Source organism: Puccinia triticina, chromosome 11A, assembly GCF_026914185.1.
Source record: "Puccinia triticina chromosome 11A, complete sequence".
In the NCBI taxonomy this organism is placed as follows: Eukaryota; Fungi; Basidiomycota; class Pucciniomycetes; order Pucciniales; family Pucciniaceae; genus Puccinia; species Puccinia triticina.
This window is the reverse complement of record NC_070568.1, coordinates 357,059-380,312: the sequence shown is the minus strand read 5'-3', so window position 1 is coordinate 380,312 and position 23,254 is coordinate 357,059. Positions and strand designations below refer to the sequence as shown.

The 23,254-nt window shown below is 48.7% G+C and overlaps 6 protein-coding genes across 6 annotated transcripts; 5 read left to right on the top strand and 1 right to left on the bottom strand.

Annotated features, from left to right (window-relative positions):
* Nucleotides 1–2,417: 2,417 nt before the first annotated feature.
* On the top strand, nucleotides 2,418–5,314 carry PtA15_11A39 (uncharacterized protein; the record flags this gene model as incomplete). The annotated part of the gene is made up of 8 exons (XM_053161303.1): nucleotides 2,418–2,430; nucleotides 2,555–2,817; nucleotides 2,891–2,932; nucleotides 3,003–3,137; nucleotides 3,216–4,125; nucleotides 4,197–4,646; nucleotides 4,752–5,133; nucleotides 5,215–5,314. The coding sequence occupies 8 exons, from the start codon at nucleotides 2,418–2,420 to the stop codon at nucleotides 5,312–5,314; spliced, it is 2,295 nt and encodes a 764-aa protein (XP_053024907.1).
* Nucleotides 5,315–6,572: 1,258 nt separating this feature from the next.
* PtA15_11A38 (uncharacterized protein) lies at nucleotides 6,573–7,927 on the top strand (the record flags this gene model as incomplete). Its single annotated transcript, XM_053161292.1, has 2 exons — nucleotides 6,573–7,389; nucleotides 7,473–7,927. 2 exons carry the CDS (start codon nucleotides 6,573–6,575, stop codon nucleotides 7,925–7,927), a joined length of 1,272 nt encoding a protein of 423 aa, XP_053024906.1.
* A 371-nt stretch (nucleotides 7,928–8,298) lies between these two features.
* On the top strand, nucleotides 8,299–11,181 carry PtA15_11A37 (uncharacterized protein; the record flags this gene model as incomplete). Its single annotated transcript, XM_053161281.1, has 7 exons — nucleotides 8,299–9,586; nucleotides 9,671–9,804; nucleotides 9,898–9,960; nucleotides 10,052–10,116; nucleotides 10,200–10,312; nucleotides 10,400–10,944; nucleotides 11,026–11,181. The coding sequence occupies 7 exons, from the start codon at nucleotides 8,299–8,301 to the stop codon at nucleotides 11,179–11,181; spliced, it is 2,364 nt and encodes a 787-aa protein (XP_053024905.1).
* A 3,484-nt stretch (nucleotides 11,182–14,665) lies between these two features.
* PtA15_11A36 (uncharacterized protein) lies at nucleotides 14,666–15,951 on the top strand (the record flags this gene model as incomplete). The annotated part of the gene is made up of 7 exons (XM_053161270.1): nucleotides 14,666–14,672; nucleotides 14,758–14,823; nucleotides 14,918–14,980; nucleotides 15,093–15,223; nucleotides 15,315–15,449; nucleotides 15,558–15,732; nucleotides 15,824–15,951. The coding sequence occupies 7 exons, from the start codon at nucleotides 14,666–14,668 to the stop codon at nucleotides 15,949–15,951; spliced, it is 705 nt and encodes a 234-aa protein (XP_053024904.1).
* Nucleotides 15,952–17,731: 1,780 nt separating this feature from the next.
* On the bottom strand, nucleotides 17,732–19,394 carry PtA15_11A35 (uncharacterized protein; the record flags this gene model as incomplete). Its single annotated transcript, XM_053161259.1, has 4 exons — nucleotides 17,732–18,007; nucleotides 18,085–19,035; nucleotides 19,101–19,195; nucleotides 19,259–19,394. The coding sequence occupies 4 exons, from the start codon at nucleotides 19,392–19,394 to the stop codon at nucleotides 17,732–17,734; spliced, it is 1,458 nt and encodes a 485-aa protein (XP_053024903.1).
* Nucleotides 19,395–19,963: 569 nt separating this feature from the next.
* On the top strand, nucleotides 19,964–21,721 carry PtA15_11A34 (uncharacterized protein; the record flags this gene model as incomplete). Its single annotated transcript, XM_053161249.1, has 3 exons — nucleotides 19,964–20,834; nucleotides 20,927–21,319; nucleotides 21,408–21,721. The coding sequence occupies 3 exons, from the start codon at nucleotides 19,964–19,966 to the stop codon at nucleotides 21,719–21,721; spliced, it is 1,578 nt and encodes a 525-aa protein (XP_053024902.1).
* Between the last annotated feature and the right edge of the window lie 1,533 nt (nucleotides 21,722–23,254).

Here is a 23,254-nt window from a genome sequence, read left to right as displayed (position 1 = left end):
TAGCTCACCCCATATTGTGTTTTTGCACACAGATGACAATGGTTTGTGACCCCACATGCAGATTTCAAAATAATTCAATTAAAATTCTTCACAAGCAATGGAAAACAACTGATCATTTATATGGCAGGGTTTATGTATTATCATCTTGAATCTTGGCTCATGAGGCAAACCATTGTGCTTCAATTTGACACATTTGGTGTACATTTATCTTCTTGTTTGTAAAGGAAGATAGGTACCACCGATTCCCCTTAGTGTAAATGACATGGCTCATAGATTTAGTAATGATTTTTGTTTATGGCCACCATTTGTGCACAATATTCCCAAGAAAGGTTCTCACACCACTCTTAACTCTGGGACAATTTGTATATAATTTTCCCACCTGAATATACAGGGTAAAACTCCAAGTGAGGGGACACATATGGGTTTGCCAAATCCTACGCAGAAGATAATCCAAACTGTTCAAAAAACTGTGTTTTTAATTGAATCTAATGCAGTATGCTTAGCAGATCTCACATTGACTAGGGAAATAAGCTTCTGTACACTCAGGGAATAGCATTGATTCTTAAATACACTTTCTCTTTCATTGGGATTCATGTTGAGCATGTCTCTAAGCTTGGCCTTAGCCCGGCAGCGGAGTTCTAATCCGCAGAGCTCAACATGTGAGCAGACATTTTCATATTGCATGCACAAAAGGATTGTTGGAATTTCTTCTCTCTCTCTTACTTATCCCAAAAATCCCTTACTCCATGATAATGTTTTACCATAACAAGTAGCTTATTTTTGATCTGATTAAATCTTTGTGGCGGCCTTTTATGTCATTAGAACTCTGAGGAATAGCCTTCTGTATCATAATCTTATTCAACTTCTGTCTCTAACTTATCTTTATTCATTATCAACTTTAAATTTTATTCATTATCAAAAACGTGTATATAAAACTTTATTCATACAAGTAATAACATCATCAGTTCTCCTCTTTTCCTGAGTTGACCACCTTGTGCCCCCTCCAAGGATCTCGAGACTGTTCACCAAAAAAATCTTTTCTTCCTTTTCTCTTTCCCTCTTTGGTGAGAATTTTAACAAGGATAGTATGAATGTAGCCAGTAAGAAGGATTGAGACCAGTTGCTGCGCCGCGCAAAGGAAATTAAACCCTGTTTCAGCTGTTTCCTGGCCCCAGCTGACAAGCCCGGCTTTGCCGGACTTGAGGGGATTTTGCAACACTCACCGCCAAGCCCGCAAATGGGTACCACCCTTGATATTCGACTTTGGGTTCTTCCTCCTTGCCTTCGCCCCCTCCATCCACTTGTCCACCTGACTGGCCGGATGGAAGATGTTGATCACCTCCAGCATGTTCAGATGCTCGTCCTTGCTGTCTCTCTCACCATCCTGATGGTCATTCACACAATTTGAGGTATTTTGTGCAGCTTGACCGTACTCTGGCCACAAACATGACGGAAGGTTTATAAGGTGAGTGAAGAGCGATACTGAATATGCTAGGTTTAAAGAGATGATACAGTCTCGTGCACGTTACGCTCTGGAGCGCAGCATAGCGCCGCGATGATGCTCGAGTTTCAACAGGCCGTTGAACCAATTTGAAAGTGCCCGTGAGCTGTCCTGAGAGTGAGTGTCAAAAATGATCGGAAAACAATGAAGCAAGCATCGTTGTGGGAAGCGGGTGATGCGATCGGCCGGCAAATTGCCGGTGGTGTGTGGTTGAATGGTGATCGAACGGTGGGCAAGCGGCCCTGACCGCTTTTGCAGGAGGGTTCGGGTGGGACGGCGTGTTGCCGGACGGGTCAACGTGCCTTTACTTTTGCCAGCGGGTTGTCCGCTTGCGCATTGGCGGGGGGGCCGCCAAGTTCGGCGGTCCACTTGACGGTTGACGGGAGGCCGGCATGCGAACGGTCAACGCTGGCTGGGGGGGGGGGGGGACCGTCAAAATTGACGGCCGAACTTTTGGCGCTTTGGCGGCGCACTGCAACTGCCGTGTAGAGGTGCCTTCGCATGTATCCCTTACCTCAGTCTTTGACTGCGTCGAAGGGGGGCCCATAGGTCGGGTTGCTTGTCTGCAACCAGGGGTTGTTTGTCTGCAACCAGGGGTTGCTTGTCTGCAACCAGGGGTTGTTTGTCCTTGTGTTTCTGTTTGAGGTGCCCTTACAAGGCATCCTCTTTCCCCCAGTTCCTTTTCATATTCAGGCCATTCGCCAGTTTCCTCTCATCTTGTGCGCGTGTCTATTCCGCTGAGCCTCTGCATCCTGAAGAGCCCCGCCTCAGATCCAGAAATATCCGCCTATATCCGCAGGTTTCGGAACCTCGGGTTTCAGATATCTGGCTTGATCCGCGGTCCCACGACAGATATCCCGGATTATCTACCGGATATCCCAAGCGGGATATTGGCTAAGGGTTGAAGTGGATCGACATGGCTCAGGCAGGTCATTTTTCTAGAAGAAATCTCATCTTCTCTGCAACTTGTCATACTTTTTTGGGGGCAAGTGTGCATAGATCTGACGTATTGGTTTTGACACGTGCCGTGTTGCACCACTCATCATTTTTGAGATTCACAGTCAAATTCCCCTCACAATGGCCTTGGAAAAGAGTCCGAAGACGAACCAACCCCCGAGGATCCCACATTTCAAGGAAACCAATCCAAGTTCATTTTCAGCGCCGATGAAACCTCTCTTCGCTCCAAAAAGAAGCGGAAAGATAATGAAGGGGTTGACGATGATGATGATGATGAGGATGACGTTACCTCTGAGCGCAAGAAGAATCCTGGCAGGCGAAAAATAGACATCGAATACATTCAAGACAAGAGCAAGCGTGTGAGTATTTCATCTTGATGAACCAATCTTAAACACCAGCGTCTTCTAATTAGCACTGATATGGTCACTTTAGCACATCACTTTTTCTAAACGTAAGGCCGGCATCATGAAAAAAGTTTGTCGTGCTGTTTCCTTCAGACGGATGAGAGAACAGATCGCTTATGGCTGATTGAAATGAAATTCAGGCCTATGAGCTGGCGACGCTAACGGGCACTCAGCTACTACTACTTGTGGTATCCGAAACTGGGATTGTATACACGTTTACTACGCCTAACCTCCAGCCGATAGTCTCTGATGATCCTGGAAAAAGCCTGATCTCGGTAAGTGTTTTGTTTGAATCCCACTGCGCAGATCGATTTTTCTCAGGTTGATGAAGCTGTACATGCTCCATTGAACAGTCTTGCTTAAATGACGGCGAAGCAGAGATTCGTATCGAACAAGAGGATCCCGAGGAGGGGCCGGCCAATCCAGCGGGCGCGGCTGAAGAACATGATTTGATGGTCATGCCTTCAAATCATCTCGTTCCATCTGGCACTCTTCAGCAACCAATCAGCGAACCCTATCATCCGGGAAGCCAAGATGTCGCGTTGGCCAGCTCTTTAGCTACAAATAACACGATCCCCTTTTTCCATGAGTCTTCTCAGCCGTTGTCCCAGCCATACAATTCGATGTTTCTAAGTCCATCAGACATTCAGAATGCATATCCCAATCTGGGTTCACAAATCGGCTTATCCGCCTCAGATAGTCTCGCCACAGTCCCCAGCCTCCAGATCTGTCCTCCAGGACCAACCAATCTGAATCCGCAAGAAAACCAATCGATGTTTTCTATGGACGGCTTCTTACAACTGGGGGATCCGAGTGAATGCCGTAAGATCAAGAGACGCAGGACAGAAACGGACCTTCGTCAGCGGGCGGCGCTGTCGAGCCAAAGTGCAACCCCGCCCGCGTTGCCTAGCCAATTCCCATTTGACGCTCAGTACAACTCATGGCTTGGAGCACCTGATCCGATTAAGATAGGCTCAATGCCCGGCAATCGGTCTAACGTTTTCAATGCCCCAACTTTCAATACCGTTGCATCGAGTTTCTTATTCAAAGAGTCTGGGCAATTCTACGGAGCTATGGACTTGGAGTCTACCAACCAAAACCTTCAAACGCCGGTTGAGCAAAATGTTGTCCTCTTCCTTGATGCGTGTGATCATTATCCTCTAGGAGACACAAGCCTTGATTCAAGAAAGTGGCGCCAGGAACTGTTCCCTCCAAAGCAACTATTCGCGGGGTGCTTGAAGTTTTTCTTCGAGGAATATTTGCGTGAGTAGTTTTTCTCGATTCCTTTCTTGCACTGCCTTGATCGCTACTGATTCTTCTTTCCACCTCCAAAGCCCTTCTCAAACACGTGCCGTTGGAGGGCTTGGCCTCTTATTGTGAGGATCTACAAAAGCTAGTCCAGTTCTCATGTATCTTCTACGAGGATCCCGAACAGGCCACGACAGAGCTCTGCGAAATCATCAAAAGCTCTTCGGGCGCATACGTTCAGAATATGCACCTGGGTGCCCACAGCTCAACTTCTGCCCAAGGCGCGCCGGTTACTTCCCCTCTTCCAACCACCTTCAATACGAGACTGAAATGCGCACCAAAGCTGAAACCGAGGAAAGGAGTAAATATAACCCTCAGGGGAGGGCGTCTCCAGACCATCTTGGATGAATACACGGATTGGTGTCGCAAAAACAAATCGAGTTGGTCTGGGAATAAGCCGAACAGCCACGTCAAAGGATGGTTGAAGATTGAAAGGGTTCGGCGTACGTTTTGCTGTTGCACCTTCGTTGGAGAAAGTTGGTTACCTGTTTCTCTACTTTCTTCATCAAGCTTGCTATGCATGGCTCACGTTTAGCTGACGGACGCTTGCTGAATTGCTACAATCACTCAATAACTGAAAGGTTCCAGCGAAGGAATACCGGCGGTATTGAAGATCCGCTTTCCGGCATCAGCCATCAAATTAATCCGCAAAGAAGACAAATTGGAGTTGGAGGTTCAAAACTCGGATGATGGGAGTGAGTGGAATATTTTCAACCATTTCAACTTTGAGCTATGCCCAGGAGACGAACATGAAGAGGAAGAGTCCAACATAGTATCCGGTGAGGGAGCTGTGGATCCAAGCATCCTCCAAAGAATCTGCGAAGAAAAGAAATTGAATCTTTTGGACGCCCAAAGATGGATCGAAAACCAACGCTTGATGAAGTTATATATAGAGGCGGGTGATTTTGAAGATGATGGGTTTGAAAGTAAAGTGCCACCTAAAGGTGGCAAACAAGCTTTCAGGTAAGCAACCCCCTCCACGAACTTCTTACTCCAGTCGGATCTATGTGCTGCGTTGTTGACCTCCCCACTTATCTGTTCCAGGGTTAAAAAACCACCGATTGCTGGACCCAAAACCAGTGATTCCTCTCAGTTTGAATTTGAAGAACTAGCCCACCTAAAAGCCTTGAATTCTCCCCATTGAACTGCTCTCAATTATCACCTGCATGCGAAATCTGGAAACTACATATTACTTAGTTCTGCAAACCAGAGTCGAATCATTCACACCTTCATGGGGCTGCTCCCACGTTTTTGACCTATTTATTTTTGATTTCTTATGATTAATATTTGCGTATATAATTCACATCTCGACGCCTAAGTATAATTACATTTTCTCACCCTAGATAATAGAGGAAAATTTAAAAATAATAATACAACACATCATCCCAAGCATTCCAGGAATTCACTAGTATTTATTCACCCTTGTCCAAATCCTTATTATTATACATTCACAAGAGACAGATCTCATTTTATATTTTCATCCGGTTGTTGAGAAACCACTCCAGCACATCCACTCCATAGACACGTAATCCATACATCTGTATAAAACAAAAAATGTGTGCGGTTTGATTCATCAGGCCCACTGTTTCGACTGCTGCCCTTTCAGCAAGCGCTCACAGTTTATTGCCCCACATGATGACATTAGGTGAAGTGGGATGAAGTAAGAGAGAGTGCGCAAAACATGACAAGGATAGGTCATACTGATCTACATACATGGAAAGGACCAACTTCAAAACAGGTTATGAAAGCCTACAAACCTGTTTCAAAATTATGATTTCCGTTCTTCTCCGAACTTAACCCAAGTCCCTCGCTGCTGCGGGCGTCTGGTCTTGCGAAGCAAGCCTCCGATAGCCCTCGGCAGGAGGAGTTCAGCCTACCCCCCGGGGGCCCGAAGTCTCGAGGGACTTTGTTAAGTTCGGTTCTTCTCCCATGTAACGGCAGTTGAACAGACTTGTAGCTATGCGCTGAGGAATATCAAGTCTTCGATGGAACTGGTTTCCACGTATGCTACGCCTAATTAAAATCACACTTCTGAAGGTGATCAGGTTACGACACAACTGGTCTGCCAACACTCATAGCAAAGCTGACCGAAGCACGCTTCGTGGTGATAAGGTGTATCGAAGTTAAGCGCCTCCAGAGTATGTAGCGTTATTGATCCCTCCCATCTCAATGATTGATTAATTTGGCTGCGCACTCTTGTTTATATGTGGGTAAGAGGACGTCTTTTTTGACTCGGCCTGCAACTATTTAGGTATGGTCTCAGACTCTGATGCGTAGATAGACAACCTTGAACAGGCCGAAACTCGAACAGTCGTTCAAATCAAATTAGAAGTTCATTTCCACGTACTTATTTAAACATATAAGCATTAATGTTGCTGATCGTATTTTTGGCCTCTCTGTTGATGAGTATCACTCCCTCTTCACATTCACTCGCTCTCAGTGATGGACTACAAGGCAAGAATGTGGGAAGCGAAGGCGGTATGGCCGAAGCCGCGTCCAACGACGGCCAAGAAGGCTTATCCAAACCTGAAATTATGGAAATCGATGAGGCGGGAGGATCTGGCTCCGCTCTCATGATGACCGTAGAGGACCGCCGAAGGAGTTTTTTTGTTCCGCAATTCGAGGCCGATGAGGAAGTAGATGATGATATTAGTTCACGAAGTTCTGGCAGTTCTACTCCTCTGGCAGAGCTCAGCCCCCGCAGAGGGAAAAGATTGCGCTGGAAAACCAAGTTAATGGGTCAAATTGAAAAATTTCCAACCCGTATCATCAGTCCAAGGATCCAGGGCTTCTTAGCAAGTTTTACGAGCTTCAGTCATGATGGAGCCTTTTTTGATTGTCCCTTGAAGCGCCTCCCCAGCTTCTCTAGGCTCGGCAAGATGAGCAAGGAGCAAGTCGATCAAGAGATCGATATGATTCTCGACAGGGTGTTTGCGAGCAAGCGTCGAGTCAGGAAATACTCACAAGTCATCGAAGATTATGATCAAGCGTCCATCAAACAGAGATTCAAAGAAACCTTGGATCAACTCCGACTGTTTACTGAGCAGGCCGCTGCTATAGAAGATCGTGTGCGCACACGCAGCCAGCAAATTCTTAGCAACCTTCGGGCGATTCTAGTTATTGATCCGGCTTCTTCAAAGACAGGGACAGATCCCTTAGTGAGATTATTCAAACAGCTGAGCAAGTATCAGTATGAAAAACTGTTGGTTGATCGAGGGGGTATGCAGCTTTTGTTTGATTTCTTCTTGGTGTTCATGAATTGATGATCTGATTTTTCTCAATAAACCCGAATGAATCCGTAGTGATCCAAACCTACCTGGCCGAGGAAAGCCCATATCTGGTGGATTTGTTCGGGTTTTTCGGACCCAGGGATGTGATTCTGCCGATGATCAAGGCTGAAGTTGAGCAACAGGTGCGATCGGGGAGGTGGGTGTTCCCGGGGAGACCTACCATATCAGTTGATACTTTTTTCAGGAAGCTTGAGGTTCTCCAGCGGAAATTAGCCGAATTGGTGGCTTTTGATCATCAGGTGAACCTAGCGATGGTCGACACCTTCAGGGCTTGTCCGGGATATCCTAAGTGGCTAGTGAATACAATTCAAGTACTTGGAAGGGACCTGGTTACTAGTTTCAGTAGTCTCGAGGAGCTTGACAGCATCCTGATTGCCATTGAGAACATGGATGTTTACCAGGGGTTTATGAATGAGCTAAGGGGTGGGCACATTTTCAATCCAGCGAAGCAGATGGTTTTACCTTGAGAGCTGATTTCGGATCCTTTATGCAGAGCCGACAAACCAATTTGCCTATGAGCTCCAATTGCTGGAGCCCTGGGGCCACCTGAGAGCCAGACAGAGCATCCACCCTGACAAGCTGCCGCGTGGATACTTTGGCTTGGTGAACAGGGCAAGTTCGCTTTGCCAGCTGGAGTCTCAAGCTTCCATTGCCCTTGAGAATGTGACGCGCAGGTTGGAGCTTTCTATGAGAGCCAGGGAGATTCAGGTCGGGCTGCTCCAGGTGCTGAACCCTAGAGGGCTGGAGTATGTTGAGGGAAAGCTGTCTTGATCACCGAGTTTGATTTGTGTTTGTTTAAATTAAAAATAATATTATTTATGTATGTATTGATTTAAATATGCAATTTGATTGGGGCTGTGGTGAACTCCTTTTATTTATTTATTTTTCCTTTCTCCCTGGCCCACGACCAGCAAGCGCCAGCCTGATGGCCCACCTACTCGCCCACTCCGCCAAGACCAGCCCGACACTCTCCATCTCCACCGGCACGACCGCGTCCGCCGGCACCGCCACCGCCGCCGCTGCCCTCGCCGGAGAGACCCGCACGCCGCCGGAAGCCGATCCGCACACCCGCCGAGAGCAGTTCAGCTTCCCCGAGCCGCCCCTCCCCACGCCCACCGAGCCGCCGCCGAGCCCGCTCCATCTCGCCGCCCAGCGCGGGGACATCGAGGCCGTCAAGCAGCTGCTCGACTCCGCCCTCGCCCTGCCCACCGATGCCGACCACCAGCAGATCACCGCCCTCCACTGGGCGGCCATCAACGGCCACCTCGCCCTCTCCGCGCTGCTCATCGCCCGCGGCGCCCTGGTCGATGCCTTCGGCGGCCAGCTCCTCGCAACCCCGCTCATGTGGGCCGCCCGGAACGGCCGGGTGCAGATCGTCCATCTGCTGCTCAAGCACGGCGCCGACCCCGCCCTCGTCGACTCCCAGGCGTTCAACACCCTCCATCTGGCCACCCACTCCAGCTCGGCCCTCACGCTCTGCTACCTGCTCTCCGCGGCCGACGACCAGCTCTCGGTCGACGCCGCCGACAGGGAGGGCCACACCTCCCTGCATTGGGCCTGCTACCAGGGGGACAGTCTCTCCGTCGAGCTCCTCCTCTCCCATCGGGCCTCCGTCGCCGCCAGGGACCTCAACGGCATGACCCCGCTCCACTGGGCCGTCGTCAAGGGGAACTCGAACTGCATCCGGCAAATCGTCCTCGCCGGCGCCGACGTGCTCGCCCGGACCATCGAGGGCAAGACGCCCCAGGAGATGGCCATCGAACTCAAGTCCACCTTCGCCTGGAACAGGGCTCTCTCCGAGGCCGGCATGAACCCCAACGGGACCAAGAGAGTCTTGCCCCTGGGGAACGGCCTCCGGATGCACTCGATCATGTTCCTCTTCACCATCCTCTGCTTCGGACTGGCTTTCCAAACCTTATCCTCACTGCCCTACTACTCCTCCATCATCATCTCGCTCGCTCAAGCCTACGGCGCCCATCATATCATCACCAATACCATCCTCGACGCTAACCACCGCAGTCCGGGCAGACCCTCGGAAATCATCACCCAGAGCCCGTACTTCTCCACGATCATCGTCGCCAGTTTCTTTTGGGTCGGATATGCTTGGATCGCTCATGTCCTACCTCGTCAGCCTTGTTTTTCTTTTCCTGATGATATCGTCTCCTTTCAGATAAATTTGCTAATTCTTTTTTTCTTTTTTCATCCCCCAGACACCCCGGAACATTCATACCTCAACTTATTTTTCATCCTCTCCAGCTTAATCTGCGTATACAACTTTGTCCGGTCGATCACATTGGATCCAGGATATATACCCCTCCCTCGCAATCCTCTCGACCGCAAAACCGTCCGTCCTCCCTCTCCGCCCTGCTCCTGACTTTTCTTATCTAACCAGTCCCTCTTCTTTTCTTTTTCTTCTGGTGACGGTTTCCGTATAAAGATTATTGAAGCATTGGTGGAACAATCTAAATTCGATGGAATGAACTTTTGTATCTCCTGTGAGGTTAGCCCGGTCATCATCAACATCAGCCTGAATCTCTCTCATGCTGTGTGATGAGCGAAAACTAATTGACTTTGGCTTTTGTTTGGGCTAGAATCGAAAACCATTGCGGAGTAAACATTGTAAAATCTGCCAACGATGTATAGGGAAATTTGACCAGTTTGAGTCCCGCTTTCCCCCCAGATTATATCGCCACATCCACAAGATAAAAGGATAGACATTCTAACTTCCAGTTATTTTAGTCATTGTCCGTGGGTTTGGAATTGCGTTGGGGTCGGCAATCATCGACAATTTCTGGTTTTCGTTGGGACGTTGATCATCGGAATTTCCTTATTTGATATCCTGGCCTTCATCTGTGAGTAATGATGTCCGCCCAAAACAAAAGGTGAACCAACCTTAAAAAAACTAACACAGTCAATGGGTGCGATTGTTGGGGGGGAAGATTTCACGTCGGCGCCTGATCTGACGAAGATAGATCCGAGACAGTTACCGGCCTCGTGCTCGATCTCTCAGACGTTTTGTCAGCTAGCGGCCTACGATTCGTTCACGCTTTCGATAGCGATCTGGGCGACCTTGCAGCTAGTGTGGACGATGATGTTGATGGTCTCGCAGCTGTGGATGGTGAGCCGACAGATGACGACGTTCGAGCTCAGCAATGTGAACCGGTTCGGATATATGGGCGGGCGTGCGGGCACTTCGATGGCCGCCCAGTCCTCCCACCTCCACGCCCCACACCCTTCAGCGCAATCCTCCCTCTCCTCGCTCACCCACAACCACCACCACCATCACCATTCTCACTCCAGGAAGCCAAAGTCACTCGTCTTCTGTCTCAAGCTCCTCGGCCTCGATCGATTCCTCGATGGCACCCAGCTCATCAAGAAGTCCAAGAAAGCCGCCAACCCTTTCCATAAGGGTATCCAGGCTAACTGTCTCGACTTCTGGACCGCCGGGAACCATCTCGGGATCAACTATCTCGAACTCTTCGAGGTCAATCCTTTTTTTTTCTCCATCTAATCCTTTCCAAACCCATGAGAACTCACTGCGCTTTATTTGTTCACAAATGGACAGGTTCCTGAAGGCGGCTTCCAAGTCCGATCTAAAGACTCTTTGTCTGCTTCTTCTGCTAAATTCGAACATAATAAACCTTCGAACCGAACTGGTAGTAGTAGTAGTGATAACCGCAATCGCAATGGGTACGAACGTGTGGCCATGGACATTGTTTAAACCTCGTTCTTACTTCACCCTTCTCTCTCAGAACCCCCCTTTTCTTTGTGTGTTTTTCTGTAACGTTTTGAATTGTACAGGAGCATTCTCTTCACCTCTTTGTTACTCTCCCAATTATTGTCATTGTGCTACTCATTTCTAATTGCTGTTGTTTTGTCAGTTTCTTTCTTTTTGGGATATCTCCTCTGATTTATACATGTGGGAAACGGTTATTCTGGTTATTTATTTATTTTGATTTTCTGGATACAAGAACACTTTATTACAATTGGTCTATCTTCGTGAAGGATGTTATCTCTGGAGCTTATACAGAATGAGAAGCTCTCATCCTGAGTACAGTTCTCAGTGGCGGTATCCAAAGCTGACTGTGTCATGAAATCAAAGATTCATGAACATTGGATTAGGTAAGCATGATAATATTTATGGTGTTCAAAGTTAGTTTGCATAATTTTATGCATGCATAAATCATAAAATCATAAAAATATTTTGGTGAGGAAATTTTGTATTACATAATCAGACAGTCATATCCACTGCAAAAAAGATTTTATGATTTTATGATTTATGCATGCATAGAATTATGCAAACCAACTTTGAACACCAAAATTGTTTAATGATTTTGTGTTGTTTTACAAGAGTGATTGGGCGCTGGGGAGAAAGTGATGGTGTCAGTGAAGAGAGATTGAATGTTGAGAACTTGTCAGGTGAGAGTATTCTGGCTTAAAATGCCCCCCAGTACTAAGTAGCTCTCAGGCTCTAGATGCTGCATTGAGCCTGAGGAACAGTCCAGAGTATGTAAATTTGTTTGGCTTCATGGCACAATTAGCTGTCAAATGAAACTGTAGTTGAGGAACTTGCCCCCTAATCTGCAGCTGTTCTTGTGGGGAGATTTAGTCCCAGAGGCTCCAGGAACCACATCTGGTTTTGCAGGGTCTGTAGATCTTGATGGGAAAACTTAAATCCTCCATAGTTCTTGGACTCTTGTCATAAACATGTATACACTGCAAAGAAAAAAAATGGGTCAGCTGTAAGCAGTTGAAGTGCAAAACTGTGATGGAGGTTTACTCTGGCATGTCTCATAGGTTTTAATCAAACAAGCTTAAATGCACAGTCACTGTGCAATGTGCATAGCAACTGTGTCAAAAAAAACCCCATGATGTAAACTGGTGGACTTACAACAGCGGTTTGGTTGGAGCATCCTGCATGTGAAGTGTGGGAAGTTCACCCATTTTTTTGCAGTGATTCAAAAAGACCTTTTGGCTGGAATCATGTAAGCCAAATATCACTTGAAAATTGATGATTCAATTTGAAGGGCTACTAGTAGTAGGACCATGGGGGAAATGTTGCTCTAGCTCACTACAAGCTGCTCAGCTTGCCACACCTGGAATTCCCTATTGAAAAGAAACCCTCCAGGGGTAAGTCTTGGAATTTACCACCCAAATTTTGATTTCAGCATGTGAGATGCCTTCACCTTGGTGGGACTGGAAAGCATGGAATTCATTACATGATGTTGTAACTGTTATTCCACTCTTGTATCTTTTGTCAATGCAACCAATTCAATCTGTGTAATTTGGATGATGATCCTTCCAAACCAAGAATTCATTGATGAAGAAAGACAAGGTGAAAGATTTTGGTTTGACTTTTGAGATGATATATGTGATTTCTTACAATTTAACAACGTGGACAGCGGATGTGCCTTCTTGGTTCCGGTGCTGGCTTTTGCCTCCCTGAGCCTGGGTTTTGGTTCCCTGTGCCTGGGTTTACTGGGATTTGCTTTGCTTGTTTACTTTTTACTGCAGACCTACGCTTGATGGTTATGAGTCCCGTTCTTGACAATTGGGGTTTAACATTGGAAGCTTGACTTGTCTTGTCCACAGGTTCCATCTGCATCATATTATCCAGTGATTGCAAGTTTGTTTCTTCAGATGAAACTGGACCAATTATCCCAACTGAAAGCATCAATAAGAAGGAGCCAGCAAGGAACCATTGTCTCCCTTGAGTGGAGGTTTTGCCTATGTGGATTTGAACCATGATATATTTGTTTGGTGATAGTTAGAGGTTGAATGTTTTATAAATCAAATTTGATTTTTATGATTGAGGATCAATCAATTCAGTATTGTCAGTGTATGTATCTGTCAGATGTCTATTTCTTGCTTTTTGACAAACTTGATTTGAGGGAAACTCTTCTAATTTACCCTAAATTTAATCTTCTTGCCTTTCTGCATGAAGAACATTTAACCAAAATTAGGGAATATTATCCAAAAAAAAACAAAAAAGCAAAATGAGTGAATATTATAAGATTAGAATAAAAACTTTGGATCAGCTGAAACTTGCAAGACGGCTGGTAGTATAGGTCTAGCAGGAAACAGCCCCCAAATAGATTGCGTGCTTTTAGGGTCTGAAAACCCTTTGATAAGATTGTTGATGCTGATAAGCCGCGCAGCAGCAGAAGTCACACAAGGTGAGTTGAGTTCCTATTGTAAAAAGAGGCAAATGGCAAAATAATCAGATAAAATGTTCAGATATTCAACTGGTGCGCAGTGTTGAGGGGAGCCAGGTGACTGAGTTTAAGATGACTATCCAAAACTCACGGAAGTTGAATTCGACGAGGGATTTAGACGTAATATTCGATGGGGAAATGACCTAGCTTGGCATTCACGAAGGGGATGGCAGGATAAATGAGTTGTGGCTCAAGGTGTAAGCAAATAGCAACGAGTTCGACCCCATGCATCGCTTCTGATTTGGTAGCCAAGTGCCCGGCGTGTTTCCCTTCGAATTTCGACAACCAAATGCCTAAGTTATTAAGATTAGTATACCTGCCAGCATTGATTCCAATGAACTTGATCAGGTCCCTTGTATTCGGAGGTCGGAGTGACTAGTGGCAGTACCCGCTCCGTCGCGAAGCAGCCCTCTACCAGAATCCTATTGATGAGATGATGGGCTGTGGTGCAACTTGCATAAAAAGACAACGAGTTGATCGACAGCAGTTCATGGTTACCAGCCACTTATTCAGGCCGCCAGCCGTTTGTTGTGTTTCCCTTTGACACCTGCAGTGTGCGTGACTTGTGTATTTTCCCGGGCCATGAACTGGCAGGCACTTGATCAACTTATTCATTTCAGTGAAATCTGCTTCATGACGAGGGATGAGGGCCTTTTGCATGTGTGAGTCATGTGACTGTGAGCCGGCAACATCTAACAGGCTTCTAGCGGAAGAAGTTTGGTTGGTTCCTCATTGGCATACATAACTGGAGCTTTGAGTCAAGCCGAAAGAGTTTTCTCCAAGATCCAGCCAAAAAGTGTAAATGAAAAGAGACTGATAGTGGTTGGTCTTTGTATGACATCTTTAACAGCTGATGACATGGAGATGAGTTGGGGATGAAGCCGTGTGTTTTGTCGTGTCTCCGCAGTTGTTGCAGTACAATGACGTGACCAAGTTGATGCCCCGCAGGAACTGGTACACTCCACCTCAACACCATCACCTGGTCATCCCATGTCAGGTCAGCATTTCTCCCTCCTCGATCCCGACCCTGATGGAATCTGAGCAGCAACCACCTGCCTGAATTTTCATTTCGTGTTTCATAGAGCACTATCTCGAACAACGCAAAGAGGAAATCGAAGTACTTCAATCTATCTTTGAGGACTTGACTTGTGAATCAAATTTTCCTTTATCAGATATCATACAACTGACCGGCTGACTCAATCTTTTGTATCGGGCATCTGCACTTCCGTCGAGAAAATTCAGTCGAATCCGATGACGAGGTGATCCTAAGAACTGGGCCTGAGGAACCCTCCCCCTCCAACCCCCGTACGTCTAGCTCTGTCCTCCTCTGCTGCAAGAACTTGAAGGGCTTCACGCCAGCGAAGGGAATCCTTCGATTCATGCAAGGGACTCATTCAAAGATAATCTTATTGATCAGTAACCGTCAACTTGAAGATCAAATACACAGAGAAGTACCCGGATGAATTACCAGAAATCGAGATCGAGCCCGTCGAAGGCGAACTAACCGAGCAGGAGCTAGAATCCACGATTGAAAAACTCAAGGAGACAGTCAGTCTTTGTTCTTTCTTTCTGCCGAGATTCGTCAACTTGGGGCCCGATCTGACGCCCAGCGAGTTGATACTAAACTGATTCTAAGTAGGGTCGTGAATCAATCGGGATGGCTATGATTTTCACTCTTTCGCTTGCTCTGCAACAAGAACTCGGTCAAATTCTGTCTGCTCGCGCCGCTGAGGTAGTGCGTTTAGAGAAGGAGGAGATCAAAAAAGCTGAAGAAGTATGCATTGTTCCATAATCCATCGCTTGATCTCACTTCATTGCAGCATTCTTGGTTTTTATGCTGATCAATACCGTCTGATCCAAATTTGATTTCGATTTTCTTTAGGCAGAGGCTGCTCGCAAGAAAGGTACTCCGATCACGAAAGAAACGTTTGCAGTGTGGAGGGCGAAATTTCATGAACAGAATCAGCTCAAAAAAATCAAAGAGGAGGAGGAAAGATACAAGTCTCTGACGCCAAAAGAGCGGGAGGAGAGGAAGAAATCTGGGAACAAGTTTACGGGTCAGTCCTTTACCCTTTGTTCAACCAAAACGACTGTTTGATCATCTTGATTGAAGTATCAATACTTATCTTGATCTTTTCAACGGCTAAGGACGACAACTCTTCGAATCCAACCAAGCATTGGTCACATCGGACAACTCATTAATCGAAGCGGATGCTGAAGAATTGGATTTATCCCAATTTCCCAAGCAGGAAGATCCGTGTTCAGTAGAACCCTAAAGATTACCTCACGCTTATTGTTTTAGCATCAATATCTTGTAAATTCTTTGGCTCTAATTGCGTAATAAATTTACAGCAAGTATTTTCAACCAGTAAGGAAGCCCTGGTCGATCATAATACATATGCCAATGTTTTGTCCTATTCATGTCTTAACATTTCGCGAAAGTATTACAAACAAGAATATGAGACCAGCCTGGTCAAAGGACCAACCTTTTTAGGATTTTTTATTTTCTTTACAAATGAGACAGACGCCCTGACAAGCGGAGTTTCAATGAAGTCTACATATAAAGCTACATAATCTATCACGCTTCTTGTAGTGCTAGGTGCGCACCTTGTAAAAAGGTGGTCCCAACAACCCAGACCCTACCTGCGCAACTGTGCAGGTCCTATGAATACTTCTTTCTGGGGACACGCGGGAACTGAAGCAAGAGGCCATTTTATGCTTCCCCCTGCCTCTAGTTAACCCTCTCAATGCGGGATGCTCTTCGCTGCCGCACCATGGCGCACACCGGCCAGGCTGTAATTGCGTATTTTTCCAGCATGAGAATAGTCGGTCAAGCTACTTTTCTTTGGACTGTGTATTTGGTGGGATGCAGTGAGGGTGTACAAAGATTTATAGTTGTGTATATCATCTGTTTAAGTAGGACGGATTGGTAATGAAATAGTTGTATTATAGGGATATGAGGAATGTAGAGGGAGGTAGGGGGGAGGGAGGTAATCGGAGTTCTGCGAATTGAGAGTGTAGCTGTGCGCAACAGTCGAGGAGGAAAGAGGAGCAAGCTGGTGGTCAGTTCTAGTGATCGTACTGGCCCAAGGGTTTAAGATCAAGGAAACAGGTTGCAGGTGTTGCAGGCCGAGAGGGGGATGCAAGCATTGCGTCGAGTTCAGAGCGGTTATATTAGAAAAGTTACATGAACCAGTTGTTTCTCGCCATCTGATGAATCCCATCACCCCTTCTTTCGAAGAAAGATGGTATCACCGTTGGACAGGGATAACTAATAATCGTCATCATGTATGGGTCGACGCTTGCACGCAGAGTCGATCGGAGGTGCACGTATGCTGGGAAGGAGTGGAGCATAGGGTACTTACGTTGTAGCTCGTGTGGGCGGACATCGGCGGTCGAGTGCGGTTGGTGCGGGCGGAGGTGCGGTCGCCTGGGTGCGGGTTTTATAGAGTGGGTTGTCGTTCGGGTTGTGGGTCCAAGAGAAGCACTTAGGGTTATGTGCACCCTGTCACCGACCTGTCACAACGCACAACAACGCCGGTAATTCCCCTATCTTTGCGTTCTCTAGCCACAAAGATTGTGGGTGGGCACATCCAAGCGTGTGGAATGGAGCTGCTGCAACTTAAGACACGCTATACGCAGGAAAGATTCAACAAGAAAAGAGAATTTAAATTAATAAAGATGCGAAGATCTTTGAAAGCAGGAGGCCCAAGACAGCACTGAAACCGACACGACCACGAAACCGAATCCAACAGAGCACAACCAACAACACTCGAGCGAGCAAAACGAAGAAAGGTGTACAGACACAACGAGAGGGAGAGAGAGAGAGAGAGAGATGGGGAGAAGCGCGCAAAATAGATTCAAGAAGAGACACACACAGAGAGAACGCCTCGGATCTGAAGATGAGCATAAGATGGAATGGGAAGGGACTAAGAAACTGGGGGTTGGAGTGGAGAACTTAGGCTCATATTACAAAGTACAAGACCATCTATCTACAAAGATCCAGGGACAAGTGTGTCGCAGTGTAGCCTGCCGGTGGCGACACGATGTAGGTGACTAATGGTCGCGCCAGATCCGACGCAAGACCTTGACGAACGGCGGCTCGATCGATGCCAGTGGGTCAGGCGGCACGTCCGGGTCGACGAGGGGGGTGGGAGGCGGCAGGACGAGGTTTCCGAGCGGGTCGAGGCGGTAGACGACGGCGCGGGCCGTCGGCGGGGGGTTGTCGCCTGCGTCCAGCGGCTTCTCTTCTCCTACTTGCGCGTCTGTGGAGGGGTGCGTGGACGGGGCAGAGAGGATGGGGGACTGCGAGGCCGGGCCGAAGTTGAGTTTCTGGAGGCGCAAGATGATGTGAGTCGCGCCAGCCAACAATCAAAAAAACAAAAGGGGGAGGGGGGAAAAGCACAGACCAGGATGGGCTTGAGTGTGGCCGGACACGCCGGGGCCGGGGCCGGGTCAGGGGCGGGGGATGAGCGGGGCGGAGAGGCTGAGGAGGGCAGAGAGGAGAGAGACGATGAGGTGGTAGATGAGGCTGAGGGCGAGCAGGGCTCGGGGCGGGCTTCGAGCGGTGGTGGTGGCTCTTCATCATCATCATCTTCTTCTTCTTCTTCGTGGGCGGGGTCGAGGGTGCGGCGGCGGTAGAGCTCTTCGAGGTCGACCGTCAATTGTGCATCGTTCCAGCGCACCTGTTTCTTTCCGTCTGCGCCGGGAGGGGGGTCCGGGAGCGGGCTGAGTTCTGGCCTGTCTGTTGGCGACACAGGCGGAGCTTGGGGGGTGTTCTTTTTCTTGTTGTTGGATGATGGAGCGCCTTTGCGGAAGTTTCCCTCGGGGGAGGGCGGCCTGGGGAAGTCGAGATGGACGACGTCGACCTTGATGACGCAGAAGCGTTTCTTGTTGATGTTGGTCTGTTGCTTGGTGAGTTTGGCGAGCTTGACCTGCTCGGTTTCGACCCTGGGCGTAGTCCGGCGCGTCGGCTGGGGCGTGGTGGCGCTGGGCAGTGGTGGGGAGGGGTCTGTGGGGGGCCGGGATGCGCGTCTGGCGCGGAGCCGGGCGGGTGGAGTGGGTTTTTTGGCGGGCGAGGGGGGTTCTGGCAGACTTTCGGCGGTCGGCGTCGTTGTTGTGGTGGTGGTGGTGGTGGTGGTGGCGGTAGTGACAGGGTTTGAGGATGAGCGGGAGCGCATCAAGTGGGTGGAGGCCTTCAGGGCCTGGAGCCTCTTGCCCAAGGTGGAGTATTTCGTGGGCGCGGGGTTCTGGGCCGTGGTGGCTGGCTGGTCGGCATGGCTGATGGCTGAGAGCAGCAGGGGCTCATCGGCGATCTCGCTGGGCGGTGGGCGGGGGGTGGGACTGAGGATGCGTGCAAGCTGTGGCGGACACGGGTTTCTGAGTTAGTGAGTGGTCGACGATGGACATGCGTTGATCTGCTGACCTTTGAGGGCGACTTGACAGAGGGTCCTCCCCCAAGGGGGGTATGATGTTCCTGCTGGGGTGGTGCTGGTCGGAGTAGTTCGATGGGTTCTGATGCTGCCCGTGGGCGTGGCTGCTGTTGCTGCTGCTGCTGCAGTCTGTGTCTCTTGCTCGGCGGGCTCCGGCTCGGCGGGCTGAGGGGGAGGGTGCGCTTGGGCGGGTATCGGCTGGTGAGGTCGTCGATGGCCTGCGGGTCGTAGGAGATGAGCGGGGTGAGTCTGACGAGTGTTCGCGCTGCTGCCACGGGCGAGGCCATCTTGCCCAGCACCGCCCACCCACGCCGCCCGCCAGCCATAGTCGATCCCCTCCAGGCTCCCCCCCTTTCACCCATCCACCCACCTGTCACAGCTCCAGCCCGGCGCGTCACCAGACCCGGATCCGGCGCGGTTGCCGGGCAACTGCGGCATGTCCCCCTGGCGATGTACATATTTATGTACTGGCACTGACACTGGCCGACGAGCGCTTCCGTCCGGGGGGGCTGTTCCTGTGGGCAATGGCGTGTATCGCGCCCCAAGGGATTGTCCCCTTCTGGCAACCAGTTATGTATCATCCTGAAACAGGAGCTGGCCGAGTGTGGACCCAATCGGAAGCTTTCCTCTGCTCATGCTGCACCACCACCACCCAGCTGGCCTTGGGCATCCAGCCACCTCCTACGTAGCATAAAGGCTGCCCCAGCCTCCGCTTCGCCCGTCGCCCATCTCCCCGCTCATTCGTCCCCCTCACCTTCTTGATCGTGTCCTCCTGTCAGCCAGCTAAATTTCCCAACACTCACTCACTCACTTACCCCCACGGTTGAACACCCGCTGCTACATATTCTTGCACGCGATGATCTTATCGCCCTTTGCATTCCTTTTCTTGTGTCTCGCTCCTTCCCATGCCTCACTCCTCCATTACACCCACCACAGGCGTGCGCTCTTGGAGGGAGCTGCTGACATGTCACGCGTGGCCGGTGCCGTCTCACATGGCGCCGAGTCCTCCACTTCTACCCGCGGCGCAATCGAACTAGCACACCCCCCGGATCCTGTCTCTGACAGCATCCTCGCCCCACTACAGGCATCAGACAGGAACGTCCAGCTTGCCCACCGCCCCGAAGTTGACCCCGGAAAATCGGCTGCTCCTGCCGACTTCCATCCTCCCCAAAATCACAACCCTGCTGTTACCTACTACCATCCTGAACAAGAGTTCCAACCACTTTTGTCTCACCCCCCTCTGCCCCCCAAGCTTTCTTGGACTGGCCGTCTCAAATTCAGGCTCCGCTCAAAGTGGAACAATATCTACCTGTTTTTCCGACGCGCTGGCCGTTTCTTGTCGCCAGCCTCGCCTCGCCGGATATTCTCCTATGCTTCCAAACTGCAATCCGACTTTAAAAAATTGCCGGCTAACGCAGATCACACACAGGGGCTTGTCCGAAAAGTGGTCACAAAGATTTTCAAAAGCAAATCCAACTTTCGTACTTACTTGCGAGTCGATCCCAAAGTGCCGTTGTCCACGGAAGCAATACTCGTGGATGACACGACTAAACGATTGGTCGCCATCCGGGAATTCATTAACGTTGATCATGAACTAGCTCTCAAATCAAACTCTGAAGCGATCGAGGCCGCAGTCAAAAACTCTCTCAAGCTGTTCAGCAGCCCTTCCAGTCTGGCCAATCACTTGGCCAGCCTCAACGCCCGTGAACTGGCTGCTGCTAGGCTTGGTAAGATCCCTTCCTTCATCCAAGATCCCGCTTGATAAAAATCAAACCATTAAACTAACCCATTTTAATAATAATAATTCCAACTCTGCCAGGTATCCGCACCTACGCCGGTGGGGCTGCAGCATCTCTCGCAGACCTACATGGATTCTTGGGCCCCGAAAATGTCTTCGCATCCCAATTGACCTTGATCCTTCACGATGAAAGCATCGTGGGTAGGCTGCCTGATGGCTTCAAGCTTCAATTTGCCGAGGAACTCAAAGGATTACAGACTCACCTCAGCGAGATGGCTAGATACCAATCAGAGATGCGCATTGCCGGGAAAAACTCGCATTCGGTTCTATATCCCTACGACGCGGCTGAAGCGATAGAGAATTTTGCACAGAAACAAACTCAAGTCCTTGGGGGACAATTCGAAAACTTCCAAGCAGTCATGTCGAAAATTAAAAAATCGGATCCTTACAAAGCTTTCCAAATGGATCTCAACTGTAAGCCCCCTGCCAGTCAAATAAGTAAACTCGACTGCCATGTCTATAACTGATTTCTATCCTACCTTCTCACACCTGCCTGTCACAGTCCCCAACAGCGCAGCCGGTCGCGAACTGCAGTTCATAAAACCGCTATGGGCGGGCCAGGGCTTCGACACAAACACCATGTCGTTTGCCGAAGCGTATAGACTCAAGGTTGGCTTCAAAGATCCGGTCAAGGCCGTTAAATTTCTCGCTCCCGGCCAGGATATCCCAGCAAAGGCCCTGGAAAACACTCTCGCGCGTTTCAAGACCGAAGCCACAGCCCAGAAACTCAAACAGGACGTGTTGGACATCTATTCTCGCGACGGCTACAAGCTCCTTCGCGAGGAGATAAGCACTTCTAAAACCATCCCGTTATAGCTGGCGACCCGATCCCTTTCCTGGACAACATCATAATCTCAATATTGTTTTGGTTTTCTTTGCTCCCTCACCCCCAATTGTCAAAAGTCGAGTTTCCATCGAAATCCTGTCTTTTTCTAAGCCTCCGGATTAATCCCTGGCGGTGTCGTTGGGCCGACGCCTTGCTGGACGGACTAGAACCCCAATCAAATTCCTTCTTTTTTTCAGATTTCATCCACCACCCACGTTCATTTTTTATTCCTCCCTCCTGTCATCACTTCGCCAAATTCTGATCTTAGTCCCTAGCGCCCCTGCTTCACCTTTTCATACCAGTATTTTTATGTCATGTCTGTTATAAGTACCCAACAATCGTTTTACAAAACTAGAAAAGAAAAAAAAATACAAGTATGAAGTACATTTTCTTGCCGCAACTGGAGTGTGCCCTTGAATGATTGAGGAGCCAGTATCCAAGTGAGGAAACATGGCAAAAGCCAAGAGAGAGCAAGTCAATAGTTTTCTATCATGAAGATGAAGGTGTGCAACTGCAAGGAATGAGCTGATGCCGCTGGGCATGAAAGTATGGGTGCTGTCCATTATCACAGCGCCAGCAATGCGTAAACTGGTAACTTGCTAATTTCTGTAGTGCAGTGCACACTGCAAGAAACAAGTGCTGACCACACAGCTTGCTCATTTGGCTAATCCTGTCAAGTCTGTAACAAAGCAAAGCCATGTCAACACAGAACCAACTCATTCAAGCTCTCTGAAGCTGGGAACCAAGGTGCACAAATCTAGACATCAGATAATGGCAAAATCTCTCAGGTTGAGTCAAATACCAATGACCAACATCGACTCTTGATTAACATGACTCAACATTTGACTTGGGCATTCACAAAGTCTTTGTTTACATTAGGTTCCATTTCAGGAAAACCCAATCCAGGATAAGGATTGCCAAGTGAACCCGGGTACCCGCGGCGGGTGCGGGACCGCCAAACTTAACACAAGCGTACCCTCCTCGGGGGAGCGAAGCAATCTCCGAAGGAGGGACTTGCCTCTGAAGTGGCATGTCTCGCCCTACAGGATCGAGCCAAATGGCAGGGGAAATGTCACCCTGCCCTATCTTCCCCAATACCTCCCTCTAGAATTCTGGTTCTCACCATGCCTTTTGCACCATTGAAATCACAAGCTTGTTAGCTAATTTTCCCCCACTTCAAACAGCTTCATATCTTTCCCCCTGGCAAGAAACATCCTGTAAATATTTTTACATGGTGGATTTCTGTAACCAATCTGCCCCTTTGAGCCCGCGCGAGCTCAGTGAATCTCAAATCTTGAGCTCAAAATTGCCTGGAAGACCACTTCATTCCACAGCAGGTGGAATAGGCTGGTAATTATGAGGGGGGGGGGGTTCCAAAAACAGGCTCGAAATGCAGGTGGAGCTAGAACTTCGAAAGCAGTAACCCGCATGTCAACTGCTATTAGTTGAGAGATTTTTTCTTGTAGTGATAGTTACCAGATTCTTTTTTGGATTCTGGAACCATTATTCCAGTTGATCATGCA